An 18,918-nucleotide genomic window follows, 5' to 3' on the forward strand; every position below is an offset into this window, starting at 1 on the left:
AAATAAAGGTAAAATAAAAAAAAAAAATACACGGTACATTATACACGGTACATTATACATGGTAACATTATACACGGTACATTATATATGGTAACATTGTACATGGTAAACATACAGGGTAACATTATACACGGTACATTATACATGGTAACATTTATGTTGGGGCTAATGGACTGTAAAGCTGACAGGACCGTTCTTATTGGTTTGAGATGATTTTTGTCGTACCATACGTTGCTATGGGGTGCCCCATTTATTTTGATCCTCTTTTTGGTTAATACAACACTTTGAATTTAACACTGTTCCAGTACTCTCATTCTTTATAGCTGAACAGGTTTGTTTATTATTATCAAGCTTGTTACAAGACGGCGGTATCGAGCACCCCTTCTAACCTTGTATCTTCCCCTGTGGGACGGCCAAAGGTCTCGGGTTTAATTTTTCCTTGTCGGCCGAGGCGAACGGTGGTCCCGGTTCCATTGACGCGCGTCAAATATCCCGATCGATATGTTGTTGTGGATTATGCCGTGGGCCAAATGGACATTGGATGTACCAGATGGCGATCAAACAATTGGAATATTTTTTTTGGAATACTCCCGATCGCAGGTAAGAACGATCTGACGTCAATTTTTGCTTGATCCTGCAATGCTTTCATACCGATCGGGCTGATAACCGTTTTTAGTGTTCAATACGAATGCCGTTACTGACAATCAAATAATCAGAAACGACCCCCCCCCCCTTTCATGCATTCATGATGGAACATAATACCTATGATATAGATTTGATTTTGGGATAATAGCGTATACAGGCAAGAAATGGCAACGTCTATAGTGGAATCGACATGTAGGGCTATAACTCAGCATTTCATGAATTACCCTAGACCGCTCTAAAACCATACTTATATTCACCATGGTATAACATGGGAACGTATAGATGGAAAAATGTATTCTTTTTCACATATTGACCGATAGATGTCAGGTGCTAGGTGATGTCAAATGGGCCATAGTATTGTATCCATAGCTATAATATAGAATATAGTTATAGCTCTACAAACAAAGTGACAGATCCCTATCCATCTAGTGGTGGCGTCGCAACAGACGGCTTTGTCTAATGGCTGGCACTCAAAGTGTTAATTAAAGAAAACAACATCTTAGAAGTCTTTCAGTCAGGTTTCAGAAGACACCACAGTACGGTAACTGCTCTCACAAAAGGTAATTAGTGACCAGGCTCAGACTGATGCAACTCTGATGCAAATAAAATCTCCATCCTTATCCTATTAGATCTCAGTGCAGCTTTTGATACTATTGATCTCAACATCCTAATAAATCGACTTGAAAAGCTTATTGGCTTCTCTGGCTGTGTGTTGAACTGGATCAAAACATATATCAGAGGAAGGCTGTTTTATGTTAATCTAGGAGGCCATACATCAGAGAAATATGAAAGCCGCTACAGGGGTTGCACAAGGGAGCTGTGGTCCATTACTCTTTTCTCTCTATATGCTACCGCTCGGCGGCATCATCAGAGAGTATGGTATAGATTTCCACAGCTATGTGGATGATAGTGATACACAATTGTACATAACCGTTGAACCAAATGGCATGACAGCCATAAACTCCATTACCAACTGCCTGTCAGCAATAAACAAATGGATGAACGATAACTTTCTCAAATTGAATGAGGACAAAACTGAAGTCCTACTTGTTGGCCCCAAATCAAAAAGAGAGATTCTAACAAATAATCTAGGAAGTTTAACCACTTGGATTAAACCGAAGGTGACAAGACTCTGTGTCATCCTGGACTCAGATTTGAACTTCAACGAGCATATAAACAAAGTGACCAAAATAGCTTTCTTTCATCTCAGAAACATAATGAAGGTATGACCATTAGTAAATCAAAATGATGCAGAGAAGCTAATTCATGCTTTTATATCTAGCCAACTAGACTAATGCAATGCACTATTTACTGGTCTCCCAAGAAAACTACTGAAAGACTGCAGCTCGTTCAAAACTTTGCAGCTAGACTACTAACCAACAGCAAAATGAGGGCACACGTTAGTCCTGTCTTAGCTACTCTACACTGGCAGCTACTCTACACTGGTTCCTGTAACTTTTAGAATTGATTTTAAGGTGCTTCTCCTCACATACAAAGCTCTAAATGGATAAGGACCCAGCTACATCGCTGACTCTAATAAACTACACACCCGCCAGAACACTGCGATCATCAGATGAAGGTCTATTAGAGGTCACCAGAAAGAGTCATAAGATCGGTGATGCAGCCTTTGTAAACTACGCCCCAAAACTGTGGAAGACGTTACCCAACAATATTAGGGAAGCCAATACGTTAGACATTTTTAAAAGGCAGCTTAAAACCTAATCTCTTTACCAAAGCATTTGACTGACTTTACACTATTATACTGCACTATTTCTCTGTGATTGACATTGCACAATTTTATATTGCACTATTTCTCTGTTTTATTCCCCATGTTTTTATTCCCTTTTTATGTTTTTATTCTCTTTAATTTTATATATCCGAGGCTGGACATCCGTACTAGTCAATTATTGTTTTCCCACAGATAGGGGGGACGTTTTGGGACTGTGAGCAGGAAATTATTTATTATTATTTTGATTCCCTCTGTTTTATTCTCTTATTACCGTATTTTATTTTATTTTAATTTATTATTCATAAGTTGACTGTATATTCTATTCTACTATTTTATTGCACTGCACTATTTTACTCTGTCTATTACTTTTTATTAGAGGTTCAAAACTGTCAGGTATATCGACTCCCGGAGTCAGCATTGCTTGGGGCTTGGGCTGATCGCTATACTAACTCGTTTGGCTGGGTTAGGGGGAGGGCAAGTCATGGGTGGGAAACTGGCGTTGTGGACAGCGATGCCTACAGGTCAGGTCTGGGCGCTTGCTCAGCGGAGGCAGGACTTGATGAAGGCAGCGTGACCTCCCACGCGTTACACTTCACCAATGAGTCCTCGCTGACAGGTGAAGAAAGTCACTGACTGTCGCCGCACGTGTCGGAGGAAGCGTGCGGATGACTTCAGGGTTCCCTTGTACCGACCAGTAGGAGAACATGCGCACAACCATCAGGTAGGGGAGGGGGGAATTGGCACAACGACTAAATTGGGACGGGGAGAAAAACAGAGAAAAATCGGAGAAAGAGAGGATTAAAAAAAATATTAAACTGTGGGTATCAAGCTAGAAAGACTGTCAGGCTTTAAAACTGTGTATAGGACCCAGGCCTAGAACTGCGCCCTGAGAGAGGGAACTGCACCCTGAGAGAGGGAACTGCACCCTGAGAGAGGGAACTGCACCCTGAGAGAGGGAACCGCACCCTGAGAGGGAGGTTTGCCCTGAGTGGGAGGTTCGAAGGGTCAAAGTGGGTATCAAACAAGAGGGAAGACTGTCAGGTTTTAAACTGTGGATACCAAACAGAAGGTAAAGACAACTTTGAACTGTTAAACAGTAATCCAGAAAGATTTTATTGCACGTAAAAGAAATATTAAAAAAAAAGTGATTTTATATGTCTGCACTTTATGTGCTAATTTAATGTATATTCTATTCTACTAAAACTGAATCAAACCATAAACAAAGTGGCCTGTTGGGATGATCCTAATGTTAAAAACTGTGATTTTATACATCTGCACTTTATGTGCTCATTTTACCCTTGCTATTATTTTACTTATTTTCTACGCCCCACTATCCGCTGGGTGCATACTATGACCTTTATCATGTTTTGTAACAGATTACAGAAATGCAAGAAGCCTATTGGAACTAGAGGTTATGATACGATTTTGATTAATATATCTGCATTGTTTTATCCCACTTTATGCTTTGCTCTTGCTGCTTGTTTTACACAGATTTTAGGTCTTATTTCTTACTCATGTAAAGCACTTTTAACTGCAATCCCTGTATGACAGGTGCTATACAAATAGTAAAAAAAAAAAAAAAAAAAAAACTACTAGTAAAAAAGACCTGCCCCCGACAGCTGGGAGCTTTAGAAAAACAAACCACACCTTCCCTAACGTACTATGGGGCTGTGAGGAGTGGAAAACAAAAACATGATAAGAGGACGGAAAGCAGGAGAGAGAGGAGGTGAAGAAAGGATTCAAGCAACAGGCGGCTAATGGATGATAGTCCATTACAGTTCTGTCATGTTTCATCATTGCAATTACTTGCTGGCAGCTCTCCCCTCTAGCATAAAGAGACATTAAAGACAAGTGCACACAGATGAAACACAGAGCTAGGACATGTTCTCTGGCACGAGATCATTAGAATCATGCACAAAATTCTAAAAGGTTTGTGAAATGCACTCAGATCGTAGCCAGAAAACGTTAAGTGGATGATGTGCCTGGGTGGTTAAGGCCTTTCGGCTCTCGAACCAAATGTACCCCTGCTGTGCTCGGATCGAATCCCACCTGAATGTTCACCAGTGTCTCCCCCACTGTCACCCTCTTAGCCTTCCAACTGTCTCAATAAAGAACCTTCTCTCCTGTGTCTCACCTACTCTGTCTACCTCTTAGCCTTCCAACTGTCTTATTAAAGATCCTTCTCTCCTGTGTCTCCCCTACTCCGTCTCCCTCTCAGCCTCCCTACTGTCTCAATAAGGAACCTTCTCTCGTGTCTCCCCTACTCTGCCTCCCTCTCAGCCTTCCTACGGTCTCAAAAAATAACCTTCTCTCCCGTCTCTCCTACTCTGTCCCCCTTCTTAGCCTTCCAAGTGTCTCAATAAATAACCTTCTCTCCCGTGTCTCTCCTACTCTGTCTCCCTCTTAGCCTTCAGACTGTCTCAATAAAGAACCTGCTCTCCTTTGTCTCTGCTACTCTGTCTCCCTCTCAGCCTTTCAACTGTCTCAATAAAGAACCTTCTCTCCTATGTCTCACTGACTCCATCTCCCTCTCAGCCTTCCTATGGTCTCAATAAAGAACCTTCTCTCCTGTGTCTCACTTACTCTGTCTCCCTCTCAGCCTTCCTACGGTCTCAATAAAGAACCTTCTCTCCTGTGTCTCCCTTACTCTGTCTCCCTCTCAGCCTTCCTACGGTCTCAATAAAGAACCTTCTCTCCTGTGTCTCCCTTACTCTGTCTCCCTCTCAGCCTTCCTATCGTCTCAATAAAGAACCTTCTCTACTGTGTCTCCCTTACTCTGTCTCCCTCTCAGCCTTCCTACTATCGGTATAAAGAACCTTCTCTCTTGTGTCTCCCTTACTCTGTCTCCCTCTTAGCCTTCATTCAGACTGTCTCAATAAAGAACCTTCTCATCTGTGTCTCTGCTACTCTGTCTCCCTCTCAGCCTTCCAACTGTCTCAATAAAGAACCTTCTCTCCTGTGTCTCCCTTACTCTGTCTCCCTCTCAGCCTTCCTACGGTCTCAATAAAGAACCTTCTCTCCTGTGTCTCCCTTACTCTGTCTCCCTCTCAGCCTTCCTACGGTCTCAATAAAGAACCTTCTCTCCTGTGTCTCCCTTACTCTGTCTCCCTCTCAGCCTTCCTACGGTCTCAATAAAGAACCTTCTCTCCTGTGTCTCCCTTACTCTGTCTCCCTCTCAGCCTTCCTACGGTCTCAATAAAGAACCTTCTCTCCTGTGTCTCCCTTACTCTGTCTCCCTCTCAGCCTTCCTACGGTCTCAATAAAGAACCTTCTCTCCTGTGTCTCCCTTACTCTGTCTCCCTCTCAGCCTTCCTACGGTCTCAATAAAGAACCTTCTCTCCCCGTGTCTCCCTTACTCTGTCTCCCTCTCAGCCTTCCTACTATCGGTATAAAGAACCTTCTCTCTTGTGTCTCCCTTACTCTGTCTCCCTCTTAGCCTTCATTCAGACTCTCAATAAAGAACCTTCTCATCTGTGTCTCTGCTACTCTGTCTCCCTCTCAGCCTTCCAACTGTCTCAATAAAGAACCTTCTCTCCTGTGTCTCCCCTACCCCATCTGCCTCTCAGCCTTCCAAGTGTCTCAATAAAGAACCTTCTCTCTTGTGTTTCCCTTACTCTGTCTCCCTCTCAGCCTGCCAAGTGTCTCAATAAAGAACCTTCTCTCTTGTGTCTCCCTTACTCTGTCTCCCTCTCAGCCTTCCAAGTGTCTCAATAAAGAACCTTCTCTCTGACAATCTCAATAAGGAAAACAGACAAAGGGGAGTGGACTGACCTCTCTCCTGTTAAAATAAAAGGGTGAAGGGAGAGAGAAGAGAAAGAGGATGAGAGGAAAGCAGACCACGGCTGAGCCGCATCCATCCTCACCAGGTTGTAGTAGGTCTTGCTGATGGCTGTGGTGTCGAAGCCTTTCGGAGGGCTCTTGAGGGTTCCAGACTTGGGGGACACTTTGGTGTCTGAGAAAAGTAGGAAATTAATAAAAACCTGAAGCAGCATTGCTGTAGATGAGGCAAACACCATCCATGCAAACTGATATAGTACTATAGATATTTGAAATAAGTTACATTTAGAAATTGTTTCATTTTCATAAATATCAACAAAGCTACTGCTGAGACACTAGCATGTCATACGCACATGAGTTACAGCGAGACAATATTCCTACTGTTATATAGGTCAGGGGTTCCCAAAGTCGGGGTCGCGACCCACAGGAGAAGCAGTAACACAACAGTAAACACATAGTTAAGTACGACTGACAGATGCATTGCAACTATGTGTTCACTGTTGTGTTACTGCTTCTCGGCATAAGCCCCATAATAAGACACCAGAGCTCAGCGATGCCGCTCACTGCAGCATATTCTCCCCGCTGGCGATCGGAGCACGGAGGGTCGTGGACCCGCAACACAGCCGCGAAGCGGGCGATGCGATTTTTTTATTGGTTTGTCATGACAAACCAATTACATAATCCAACATATGTGTAAAGAAACAACATATTCCAGTTAACGGTATATTTTTTTAATGATTCGTTACAGCGAAATCAATACTCCATTTGTATAAATTAGGTTAACTGGAGCGTAGTATTGCTGCCTGGCTGAGGGCTGCGTCGCGGCTCATGCGCGCGCTCGGCCAATCAGAGCGCAAAACGGCAACGCGGAAACCCAACTGCGTTGTAGAAAGCATAGACGTGGCCAGGACAGTGTTTCTAGTTGCAGCAGCGCAATAGTTAGATAACCTAGGTGGGGAACAACCAGGAGATCACTGCAACTCACACAAGTTGGAGAACTATCTCTCTCTCTCTCTCTCTCTCTCACACACCTGTTTTTTAACAATAATTTGTGATGCCATCACAAACACTGGCATTTAAAGGGTACAAATAAAAAAATGCCTGCACCAGAATGCAGGAAATGAAGTCTTTGTAACAAGAAATGTCCTGGTGGGGGACCCCCAGATCCCCTGCTTAAAAAGTGGCCTGACTGGGGCTATATTTTGCACTATATTTCCTGGCCTGAATGATTTCCCCATCCCGGCCCTGGTTAAAAGCCTCCAATGCTTATTAGTGTGTGTGCGTTTGAACGTGTGCATGTTTCAACCATACATTTCCATTTATTAAAAAAAATTAAATAAAAAGAATTATTAATTAATTAAAAGAAAAAGTATTATTTTTACCTCCTATAATAGTGGGGGTCGTGGCTCTCTGACACTGTTATTTTTGGGTCGCGGCCTGAAAAATTTGGGAACCCCTGATATAGGTCATGACAATACAATTTCCCTTTGTGTTGTATCTGAACATACTATTAGGCTTTTATAATATCATTAGCATGCACAAAGATATCTGTCGATACATGCACTGATGTATTTAGTATCAGGCGGATACTAAAATGTTGACAAATATCTGGAAATAAAATCAGTGGTCCACTTTTATCCGTTTGGTCCTTGGTTAAATCAGTCCTTCCCAATCCATGCCAGCCCCAACCCCCCCCCCCCCCCCCCCCCCCCCCTCCCAGAGGTACGTAGGTATACCCTCCATAGGTTACCTTTAAGCTCGCGGACATAGTTGCTAGGGAACCAGCCCGTCTTGCCGTTGAGCGCTCCCTCCCACCAGCCCCCCTCCTCCTGCCGCGACACTCCGATGATGTCACCCTTGTTGAAGGTCAGCTCATCCTCGTTGGTCTGCTGGAAGTCGAAGCGCGCCCTCACCTGCACCAGCTGCCCGCTGTTCTCCGACATGTCCTGGTGAAGGAGATAACGAGGCACAGCGCGAGGCGGCAGGGAGAGAGAGAGGGGGGGGGGGGGGGAAGAGAACGGGGACGCAGGAAAGCGAGAATGGAGATAAGAGCGATGGAGCAGAGAGACGGAAGAGAGATAAGATAAGGAGTAATACAATAGAGGAAAAGAAACGCACAAAGGTCCAAAAGTCAACACGGTCTTCGGAAGGCGCTAACTCTGGCAGTGCTGTGGGGTAGAGCTGGGCGATCTCAAATATTTCAGAAGTCTTTTTGTGATAAACTGTACTTAAAATGTACTTTTTATCATTAATTTTGTAAAGAAAAGACAGCGTGATTCACTATATGAAAAACTCCCACGGTACGACAATATAAATAAAAGCAAATATAAGCAGCCCCACCATCAGCGACTTTAATCTCGTCAGCACGGATTAGATTTAGATTAGATTAGATTAAAATTAGTGCTGTCAGGCGATTAAAAAAATGTATCTAATTAATTACAGGATTTGTAATTAATTAATCTAATTAATCGCATTTTAATCGCATAACCATTTTAGGCCTGATATTCTATATTCTATAATCATATTTCAAATTGAATGTGTCCAGATGGCAGAATTCAGTACTGTATCTACACAACCTTCTGTTTAATCATCTTCCATCTATTAATTTGCTTAGATTTTTCAGGTCTGGTCAATTTGAGCATGGTGTTATTCACAGTCAAAGATTAAAAAAGATTTATTGATATTCTCATTTGGTTCATTACAATTGACTCAAAATAAAATTCTCATTCAATCAATCACCGCGCAGATTGATTGAATGAAAATGTTATTAACAGATTGCAGAATGGGTACAGTACAGTACAGCTCAATACACACAATTGTTAAGGGGATGCAGACCAGAGAAAGACTTTCATCTTGTTTACATCAGGTTCCCCCATTTTCAATTCAGAATGAATTGTAAGTAAGGGTGCACCTTGCACCGTGCAATCCATTCTTTGTGGATCTAGCCCACAGTATTTCTGACAGTGGGAATACATTCCCTGAGATTCATAGATGTCCCTAGAATCAGATACCAAGAACATGCAAATGGACCATATTAAAAAAAAGTTTGTAAATGTGTATTCTACATTCTTATGGAATGAATGAGATACAAAAAAAAATATTACATTTTTGTATATATATATATATATATATATATATATATATTTTTTTTTTTGTAATTAATTTTGAGTTAATTTTCATAACGCGATAATTTGCTGTGTAATTAATTAATCTAATTAACGCGATAAACTGACAGCCCTAATTAAAATGTATCGTCATTACACAGCACAAGTACAGTACAACAAAAAGAAGTTTGGCATCCAACCAGAGTGCAAATGTAACAGTAAGATGTCACAGCAATATACAATGTGCAGGTGATTAAACAGGGTATAGAATATATAAATTAGTACTACTGGGTGTAGTGCTAATCAGATGTATGTACAGAGTTGTAATACCATATTATGTACAGTGATACAGGTATAAGGACAGTATGGTAGTAGTCATACTGGCCAGCAGCGTAACTAGTATGGGTAGGTAAGGGATATGTACAGATATAGATATAATATCTACTAGGGGTGTAACGGTACACAGAAGCCACGGTTCGGTGCGTACCTCGGTTTTGGGGTCACGGTTCGGTACGATTTCGGTACACAGGAAAACAATATTTATGATTATTATATATTTATAATTATTATTATTATATATAAAAAAAAATTATTAAGTTATACTTAGTTCCACCTAGGCTTGCTGCGGTAGTCAGTCAGTGATAACGGTGTCATTCTGTGTTCAGGAATCCACTTGAGTAAATTAATTGCCTACTGCCCCCACCCCCCACCGTTGTATAGTTTTACTTTCACTTCAGAGTAGATTTTACTTCATGTGACGCAGAGAAAGACTAGAGAAGAGATGCCATGTTACACAACAATGAGAGGATTGATCAATATTTTGGATTTAAACACCGTAGAAGCTCGACTGGAGAGGAGCTCAAAGGACCAGTCCAGATCAGCAAAAGTACGTTTGCGTGTTTTTTTTTCCTTTTTTTGTGTGGATCAGCTGGAAAGTAGCATGGAAGAAAGTTGGTGTGTTTGTGTGTGTGTGTGTGTGTGCGTGTGCGTATCTTTCCATTGGTTAACATTATTAGGCGAACAAGAAAACGATAACATTTTCAGCCTATTGCATATATGCTGTGTTACAAACATACTGTATCATTCATGGTTGGTTTTGTTTCAGTGACACCTGTAGGTAAGGGGAGGAGAGGAGGGGAGAAACAGCCGAGTGCAGAGTGCACGTTCATTTGTTCTGTCGGCTTGTCCATGCCTTTACATGCTTCAACGTTTTATTCATCATCTAAATGTGGCAATCCAAGCTTGATATGCAACGTTAAATGAATGACCTTCTGTGTTAAGACTGTTAGTAAGCCAGTGTAAAGTAAAGTAAAGTAAAGATATTGAGCATAGATTTGTAAAATGTCCAACCATAGTTTCACCTAGTGGTATGCATGAGACGTATTCTTCGTATGGCTGCACGTACCGCACCGTGAGCCACATACCGTAAATTTGAGGGACGAATACGCATACTGTTACACCACTAGTATCTACAGATATGTAAAAGGGTCTCGGCCCCGAAGCTTCGAATTCCCAAAGAAAATTCGAAGGTCAGCCCTACTCACCAGACTGCGGAACTGGTTCTGGAGCAGTTTGGAGGATCGACCCAGCGAGGACTGGGAAGCCAGGGACTCGAACGACGTGATGCGATGTGCCGAGGAGTGGCGGGCACACACCGAGTCGCTGCCCACGCCGATATCTGCGCAGAGAGGAGAGAGTGTAAAATAAAAATACAACTGTCACACCCACGCCCAGCATGGCCCACCCTGGGTATCATTTAAATTTTCTTGATTCCGCTGCCAAAACAGATACTTTAAAACAATGCCGGTTCCTGAATTGTGCCAAAATATATGCTTTGTTTTTATTTATTTATTTATCTATATATAAATAGCATACCAACACTGGATCACCAACAGGGCTAAATGGCATCCCTTGTTCTAACAGAGAACTGTAGTATCTCTGTAACTCTCTTGCTTTGCGAGGCCGTGCCTATGATGAGCAGGGCTTCCTCAGTCACCCTGTTCCCTGTGACCTGCTGCTAAAAGCCTGCGAACAAAGCCCTCTCCTGCCGTTACCCGGCCCTACCGTCGGCCCTACCGTCGGCCCTACCGTCTGCTCTACCGTCTGCTCTACCGTCTGCTCTACACTCCTGTGACTGCGTCTGACCCTCGTCAGTCACACACACACCTACATCCTCATCCTCACACACTTCAGACTCACCTGCCGTGACTTTGTTAAGAGCTACCAAACTGCTCAGCACCTTGGAGAAGTTCAGTCCCAGCAGCAGCTCACTGGCCTCGAATGGCTGAGTGGGAGACAGAGAGAGGAAGAGGGGGGGGGGGGGGGGGGGGAGGAGAGAGAGAGAGACGGATAGAAAGAGAGACAGAAAGAGAGAGAGACACAGAGAGAGAAATAGACAGAGAGAGAGCGAGACAGAGGCAGAGACAGAGATTGAGAGCATCAGCATGGGGGTGTGCCAAAAAGTCAAATGCATTTCCCCTCTACAGATCCCCCTTCAGCCCTGGAGCTGTGTCATCACGGTGTCATCCCTGTGTCATCACTAGCACACGCTGCCAAACCCCGAGCAGCCCAATCGATAGGCCCTCGTTATCTTGACCGACGCAGCGGGGCAAATCACATTATTACCGAGATCCGTTGATGGCATTCAAGCGGCGACTGTGAACCTACCGACGGCAATTACAGACGTTTACCGTCCGTGGGGGTATATCAACTTATTGTATTACAGGAGATACCGACTGTAGCAGATATACGTCTCCTGTGGCCGACGCGGGCGAGCAGCGACCACGGTGGATCGATGTGCTGTACGCCGGCCTGCCCGACACACGTAGAGTGTTACGTTAAAATGAGTGGCAGGGAGTATAACTCTGTTGATAGCTGGAGCGATGTGCTCTCTCTCTCTCTCAATATAGCGGCTTTGGAGATTGGTTACTCTCGGTCCAGTACCACCGAGGGTGAGTGAGTGTGAGATATGGGTCTCTTTTATCTTCCGCCCTGATTACAGATATGCCCTGGGAGGAGGATCATTGTGAGAGTGTGTGTGTGCGTGTGGTGTGCGTGTGTGTGTGTGTGTCTACATGGGCTGGCTGTCCTATTTCCAGAGAGACGGTCCCGTCGTATATTCCTTTGGGACTCCCTCGAGTCGGCCTGTCGTCGCTGGGCATTCATGTGAAACAGCCTCCTCATCTCCTCACATGCCCGCACTGTCACCGGGACTCGAAGACTGCCATTAGGCCCGGGGGGGGGGGGGCACGCTCTCTGCTCTCTCCCTCATCTATCTGAATGACTGCAAAAGCACTTCTATCACCTGGAGGCTTCTTCCAACTAAACCAAGATTCCACAGTCGCCCTGGACTAAAGGAATTCTTAGCCAACTAACAGCCATTAGCCATAGGACTTTGTTGACAAATCTGCAAAATTGTGTTTCCTCACATGCTGTCGTGCTGAAGGACTGCTTTCCACAGTCGCCCTGGACTAAAGGAATTCTTAGCCAACTAACAGCCATTAGCCATAGGACTTTGTTGACAAATCTGCAAAATTGTGTTTCCTCACATGCTGTCGTGCTGAAGGACTGCTTTCCACAGTCGCCCTGGACTAAAGGAATTCTTAGCCAACTAACAGCCATTAGCCATAGGACTTTGTTGACAAATCTGCAAAATTGTGTTTCCTCACATGCTGTCGTGCTGAAGGACTGCTTTAAATCCAACGCTCGCCAGAGATGTGCTTAGCATTTTTCAGGAAATAAATCCCCATGAAAAGAAGGACTAATCTACAAACCACAACGACCGAAGGGCCTGACTAATCGAGTTGCCCTGTTAGAAGCAGATGACCACCTGTCAAAGTAAAGACACGTGTTGATGAATATGCAAGTAAAGTAGATAATGAACAAGACCGAGATGTCAGAGAATGACACAGACACAACACAGCACCCCAGGTGACTCAGCAATAGTAGGACGGCATACTGATACAGAGAGCACACAAGTCATGTTATGAATAAATTCAGTTTAGTGGCTATGAAAACCCGGGGGGGGCTCAGAATATATTAAGTCCACGTTAACGCATCAGCCCATTCCTTATTTACATTGCTGAGTGCAAGAGGTTTAAAGTCTCCCCCGTTCTTCTAGCCCTCTCGGATGTATGGCTTCATGTCGAGAACTGGACATTCAAGTGATCATGTACATCGCTACTGATCATTCAAAGCTCCAGAGGTCTAGAATTCTGAGACAGGTCTGTCTGTCTGTCTGTCTCTATGTCTGTCTCTCTCACATAGACAGAATTCTGAGGAATGTTCTAAAATTACATCTAAAAGGGCAAGGTATGTGAATCAGCAATTGCTTCAAGAGACAGGAGCTAAGGTTTCTAAGAGGGACAACTTCCTGTGGTCAAAGAGATTCAGGGTCAAGGGTCAGGGGGGGCAGCTGCCAAAGTGTCTAATTCTAACCGTAGGCTTCCCTAGCTAGAGAGGGATCTAAACTCTGTCCAGCACAACTACACACATCTCTCTCTCTCTCTCTCCCGCTCTCGCTAGACATACAAGCCACGCCAGTGCTCAAATCTGCTGGCCAGCTACCTGGGGTGCTCTGCTGTGTCCTGCAGATGGTGAGCTGTGGGACTGTGGCCAATCATGTCCCATTACTACTGTAATCTGGCCTGCCATGTTCACTCACTCTCACTGCCCCCAACCTCTCGTCCTCTCTGTCTGTCTCTCTCCCTCCCTCTCTCACACACTCACACACCTGCACACACACACAAACAGACAGACACATGTCTTGCGTGCACACACAAACACGCCTCTACAGTAGCTAAGGCAGGGCGGGAAAATGATCAGAACATGAAGACTCTGACTTGTGAATGTGATCATCTAGACACACACATCACATCACACACATCAATGTGGAACGCCCTACCTAAAGCTGTAAAGGAATGTGAATCACTACCCACTTTCAAAAACACTCTCAAAAAACACCTACGTGAGACTGCAATTCGAAACTGGCCCCTACAAATGTCCTAACCTAGTTGTACAGAAAATGACCAAGTAAGGCTTTGTCAGTATTCCAATGTACAGTGTAAAATGTGTGTGTGTCCCCTACCCAACCCCCCCCCCCCCCCCCCCCCCCACCTCCAATGTACAGCCCTCACCCAACCCACCCAACCCCACCCCACCCACCCAACCTCCTCCAATGTACAGTTTCTATGCCAAATGTATATACACTCTTTTTCTGGACACTTTTGTATCACAAACAGTACTGTATTTGCAAATCTGATATGTCATAAATGTATAGATGTAGCAGTACTGTCTATCTGTATGTCATGTATGTCATATATGTTATGATGAATTGAAAATGGGGGACCCTGATGTAAACAAGACGAAAGTCTTTCTCTGGTCTGCATCCCCTTAACAATTGTATGTACTGAGCTGTACTGTACTGTACCCATTCTGCAATCTGTTAATAAACTTTTCAATCAATCAATCAAACACACAGCCTTGTGAAGGAACGGTTATTATGGTGGAGAGACACACTGATATTAATAATAGGGATGCCCCGATCACGTTTTTTGCCACCGATACCGATCACCGATCGTCGTGAGCCATATCGGCCGATACCGATCCGATACCGATCGTTTTTGATTAAAAGAAATTAAATTTTATTTTATATAATTTTTTTTTTTTTTTTTTATAAAATATATATATTATATAATTAGACTTGTACTTGTATTATCTGCGAGACATCGCCACAACGCAACAAGCTCCACTGTCTGTGTGTACTCTAGTAGCCTCCAGCTACAGCCAGGATTCTCCGGAGCTGCAGCTGGACCTATACTCGAGTAGCCTCAAGCTACGGCCAGGATTCTCCGGCGCTGCACCTGGACCCTATTGGTATAACGTTACTTAACTGTGCTCAGCAAGCCCTCAGCTCGAATACGCATCGAATCAGTGTTATAAGACATTGATATCAGGAGCTATCTGTAGCTACTGCTAGCCGGATATATAACGTTAATACAACGCCTCAGTGAATTATTTAGTTCAATGGGACATTTCGTTTTTAACAGTGAACTAACTTGCGCTAACGTGAGCTAACAGCTAACAGCTAACAGGTATCATACCTACCTACTATACTTGCTAGAGCCGGCGTTTGTTGATGTCAGGAGCTATCGGTAGCTGGCCGGCTAGATACCGTTCGGTTAGACAATGCCTCATCATGTATTAAACTAAAAGTGAATAGTTGACTGGGTCATTTTGTAACGGTAGCTAAGCTAACGTTAGCTCAGGGAGACGCCGACACGACACGCCGTCCTCCCGTCCTCCTGTGTCTCACTAGACTAGACTCGAGAGCAGACGCCGCACCACCGGTGTCTGAGACAGAACTCAGCGACAGCGGGTGATCGGGTTTGACGATCTGTGAAAATAAAACATTATCACCGATCACCGATTGCATATTTATACTGAATATTGGCCGATAACGATCGGTGGCCGATCGATCGGGGCATCCCTAATTAATAATATCAAGTGTTTCAATAAAGAGCAACACTAAATATAAACTAGTAAGAGTTTGGTCGTCTATATCCAGCATAGCAGAGATTCTATATCAAATGTTAAATATGCCTTGCACTGACAAATAATATTGCTCAACGGCTGCATCCGTGTAGCGGGCCAATACAAACAGAAGCATTTCCCAATCAAATCACGGGCAGGGTATTTCAGTGCCTGGGCACGTCGGTTGTATATAATTATAAAAGGGATGATTCATGCCTTCGACATGACAGTGCGCCCTCTCACCCTCTCCGTCGCTCCTATATTCTATGGCTGCAGTCTACGGCAGGGTCGATGCTGAGAAACACTGTAGCTGTATTGTCAGGATCGGGTGGGTTCAATGACCACGCTCCCACTACTATGCACTGTCTGTCAAGACACAGCAGCTCTGCACTGTGTGCCGCTGTCCCCAATTTGCCAATGAATGTATGTATAGTGGTCGACGGCTCCTCACCACAACTAAAGCACATCTACAGACAGACACCTATAGGTAGGCCTGCCGCGATAAGCAATAAATCGATTAATTGCCGCGATAATTAAAATGAATGCAATGATTTTGACGGGCGCGATTAATTGCTATTTGCGCGTTTGTTTTAATGAGGCGGACCCAGTGCCCCTTGTCAGTCACTGTCCGTGTTGGGAGGCGGGCCGCTGGCTTTACTACAGAGCACAGCACAGGAGCTCCGTGGGGCTAACGTTACCCCTCATTGTGTCTATTCTACTAGCATTAACGTTACTCATACAAACAGAGTAAACACAGTTTTCAATCAATCAATCAATAACAACATTAACGAGACCCTCGTTGTGTCTATTCTGCTAACGCTAACGTTACCTCTCATTGTGTCTATTCTACAAGCGTTAACATTAGCTAGGCTGTCTATGCTAACGTTAACGTTAGCATTAGGCTAACAAGCTGTAACGTTACCAGTCGCGTCTATTTGCTAACGTTAGCATTAGGTAATAACCGGTTTAAAATGGATGGTGATTACCTCACGTTGTGTCTATTCTACTAGCATTAACGTTACTCATACAAACAATCAATAGCGAGTTATATTGATCACGCTATGTACGATAGCCATGCTAAAACGCTAGCACAACATTAGCACCTAACCTAACAACAAGCCTTAACAAGTCAGCGATCTTTTTGCGAGACTAAACTCTCCGCTCGGTGGCAAATTGTGTTGATGTCGGTTTTGTTTAATCAATAAATGAGGCAGAATACACAGTGACTGTATCCTTTGTTTATTGCACTTGTGCCTGCTGCAAACATAATGATTATGAAATCCTAGAGACGCGTCTCTATTCTGACCAATCAGTGGTCTGCAGTGTTTCACGTGACTTTTCTGGTACCCAAAGTACCTGATAATCACAACAATACTTCCGGTCCGGTCGGTGGGCTTCAAAATAAAAGTCTAAAACACAGGAAAAGACGGAGCGGTGGGCTTCAAAATAAAAGTTTTGGGAAATAAATTTCTCAAAAAAAAATTCTCTAATCGGTCGCAATAATATCGCTTATCGCGATATTTTCGGGGGCAATTAATCGCCCAGCAAAATGTGTTATCGTGGCAGGCCTACCTATAGCCATTGGGCTTATAGGGTTAGGTAGTTGATTGATTGATTGAAATTTGTATTAACAGATTGCAGAATGGGTACAATACAGTACAGCTCAATACACACAATTGTTAAGGGGATGCAGACCAGAGAAAGACTTTCGTCTTGTTTACGACAGGGTCCCCATTTTCAATTCACATGTTGATGTAGTAATGTGCTTAGGCCTCACACGGTAAGGCTGTAATTATATTATTATAACATTTAAGGACATAGGCTACTCACATCTTGACTTACTATGTCTATAGTCTTGCATATGGGGTTTTGCTGGGTCTGTAATTTGCTCTAAAGTCTAAACTGACTATGTTCAGACCCAAATACACTGGTGGCCAGTGCAACAAGGAGGTGACAATATGCCACGCATCATGATGCCTCAGGACAAAGCTTTGCATTAATTAGAATAGATAGTACAACGTGAGCCATGCAAATACTAGGTGCTTCTTCTTTCTGAAGTGCAAACGGGAAACGGGACAACATTTCAACAACCAAAGTGTAATATATTGGCATTATATACCAGTGTTACAGCGTTGCGATTATTAATGGTATAGGGCCTTCACGGCATGGGACAAACAAGGCTCTTTCTCAGCCGGGAGATGGGTGATTGTTCTCGGCTTGCAGTAGTAGAGACACTCCTCCCACTGTCAAGGCTCCGTCCGTCCACTCCGTGGACCGTGGTGCTCCCATTGTTTATTGTGGAAGTTGCTCCGGTTAATAACATGTACACAGAATCTAGATGTATTTTTTTCCGCCAAATATTGTATATCTTACGTGTGCATGTGTTTTTAAAAAGCGCGTAATAATAACGGAATTATTCAGCACTTCTTACCTCGACGCGAAACGACGTGCAGCCCCTGAGGAACTCCTTTATGTTGCTCAGGCACTCGGCGTCGTTCCTCGGCTCTTGGTAGATCTGGTGGGGGAAACCGAGACGCGGGTTAGAAATAATACGGTTCCTACAGTACCAAATGTCTATTTACTTTTCATTAAAGTAAGCTATCGGTTATCTGTTTGAAATGATGGTCTTGGTGGAGAAGCACATTCTACGTTCCCTCTTTGCGTGGGCTGCTCGCCACACAGAGCAGGGGGCTGAACAACACGTCCCTCGGTAGCATTGAACCGAGAGGGATGTGACGTTGACAAATAGGGATCCCTGTGTTGTTATTATTATAATACATAATATTGGTGTTTTGTTTTTTTACATAGAGCTGTGTGTTATGTTTTTAGTCTGGGCAACTAATCTGTCTAAAAAAAGCTACAGGAAATTGAATAAGCGACAGGGAATTTACTATATAAGAAATATTGAACAAACAATGTAGGCCTACAGTTTCTTCGTCAAATGATGTATATACTCTCTTTTTGTTAGACAACCTTGTATCAAAAACAGTACTGTATTTGTAAATCTGGTATGTCATAAATGTATAGATGTAGCAGTACTGTCTATCTGTATGTCGTGTATATCTGTTATGATGAATTGAAAATGGGGGACCCTGATGTAAACATGACGAAAGTATTTCTCTGGTCTGCATC

The 18,918-nt window shown here is 43.6% G+C and overlaps 2 protein-coding genes across 4 annotated transcripts in view; both read right to left on the minus strand.

The window, feature by feature from the left end:
• Positions 1 to 10,901, minus strand: part of LOC311224760 (rho guanine nucleotide exchange factor 7-like) — a 99,917-nt gene extending 89,016 nt beyond the window's left edge. For all 3 annotated transcript variants that reach the window (XM_084309864.1, XM_084309862.1, XM_084309863.1), the window contains exons 1-3: positions 10,800 to 10,901; positions 7,902 to 8,097; positions 6,238 to 6,326 (exon numbers count right to left, since the gene is read on the minus strand). In XM_084309864.1, coding sequence (XP_084165990.1) covers positions 6,238 to 6,326; positions 7,902 to 8,094 — 282 coding nt within the window. In that variant the 5' untranslated portion in view covers positions 8,095 to 8,097; positions 10,800 to 10,901. The remainder of the gene's footprint in view (positions 1 to 6,237; positions 6,327 to 7,901; positions 8,098 to 10,799) is intronic.
• LOC311226119 (uncharacterized protein) overlaps positions 9,984 to 18,918 on the minus strand; it is a gene marked incomplete at its 3' end in the record, with an annotated part of 63,908 nt that continues 54,973 nt past the window's right edge. The window contains exons 9-12 of the mRNA XM_084311494.1: positions 18,218 to 18,301; positions 11,455 to 11,539; positions 10,800 to 10,933; positions 9,984 to 10,025 (exon numbers count right to left, since the gene is read on the minus strand). Coding sequence (XP_084167620.1) covers positions 9,984 to 10,025; positions 10,800 to 10,933; positions 11,455 to 11,539; positions 18,218 to 18,301 — 345 coding nt within the window. The remainder of the gene's footprint in view (positions 10,026 to 10,799; positions 10,934 to 11,454; positions 11,540 to 18,217; positions 18,302 to 18,918) is intronic.

This window comes from Notolepis coatsorum (genome assembly GCF_963971535.1).
Source record: "Notolepis coatsorum genome assembly, chromosome: 3".
Lineage (NCBI taxonomy): Eukaryota > Metazoa > Chordata > Actinopteri > Aulopiformes > Paralepididae > Notolepis > Notolepis coatsorum.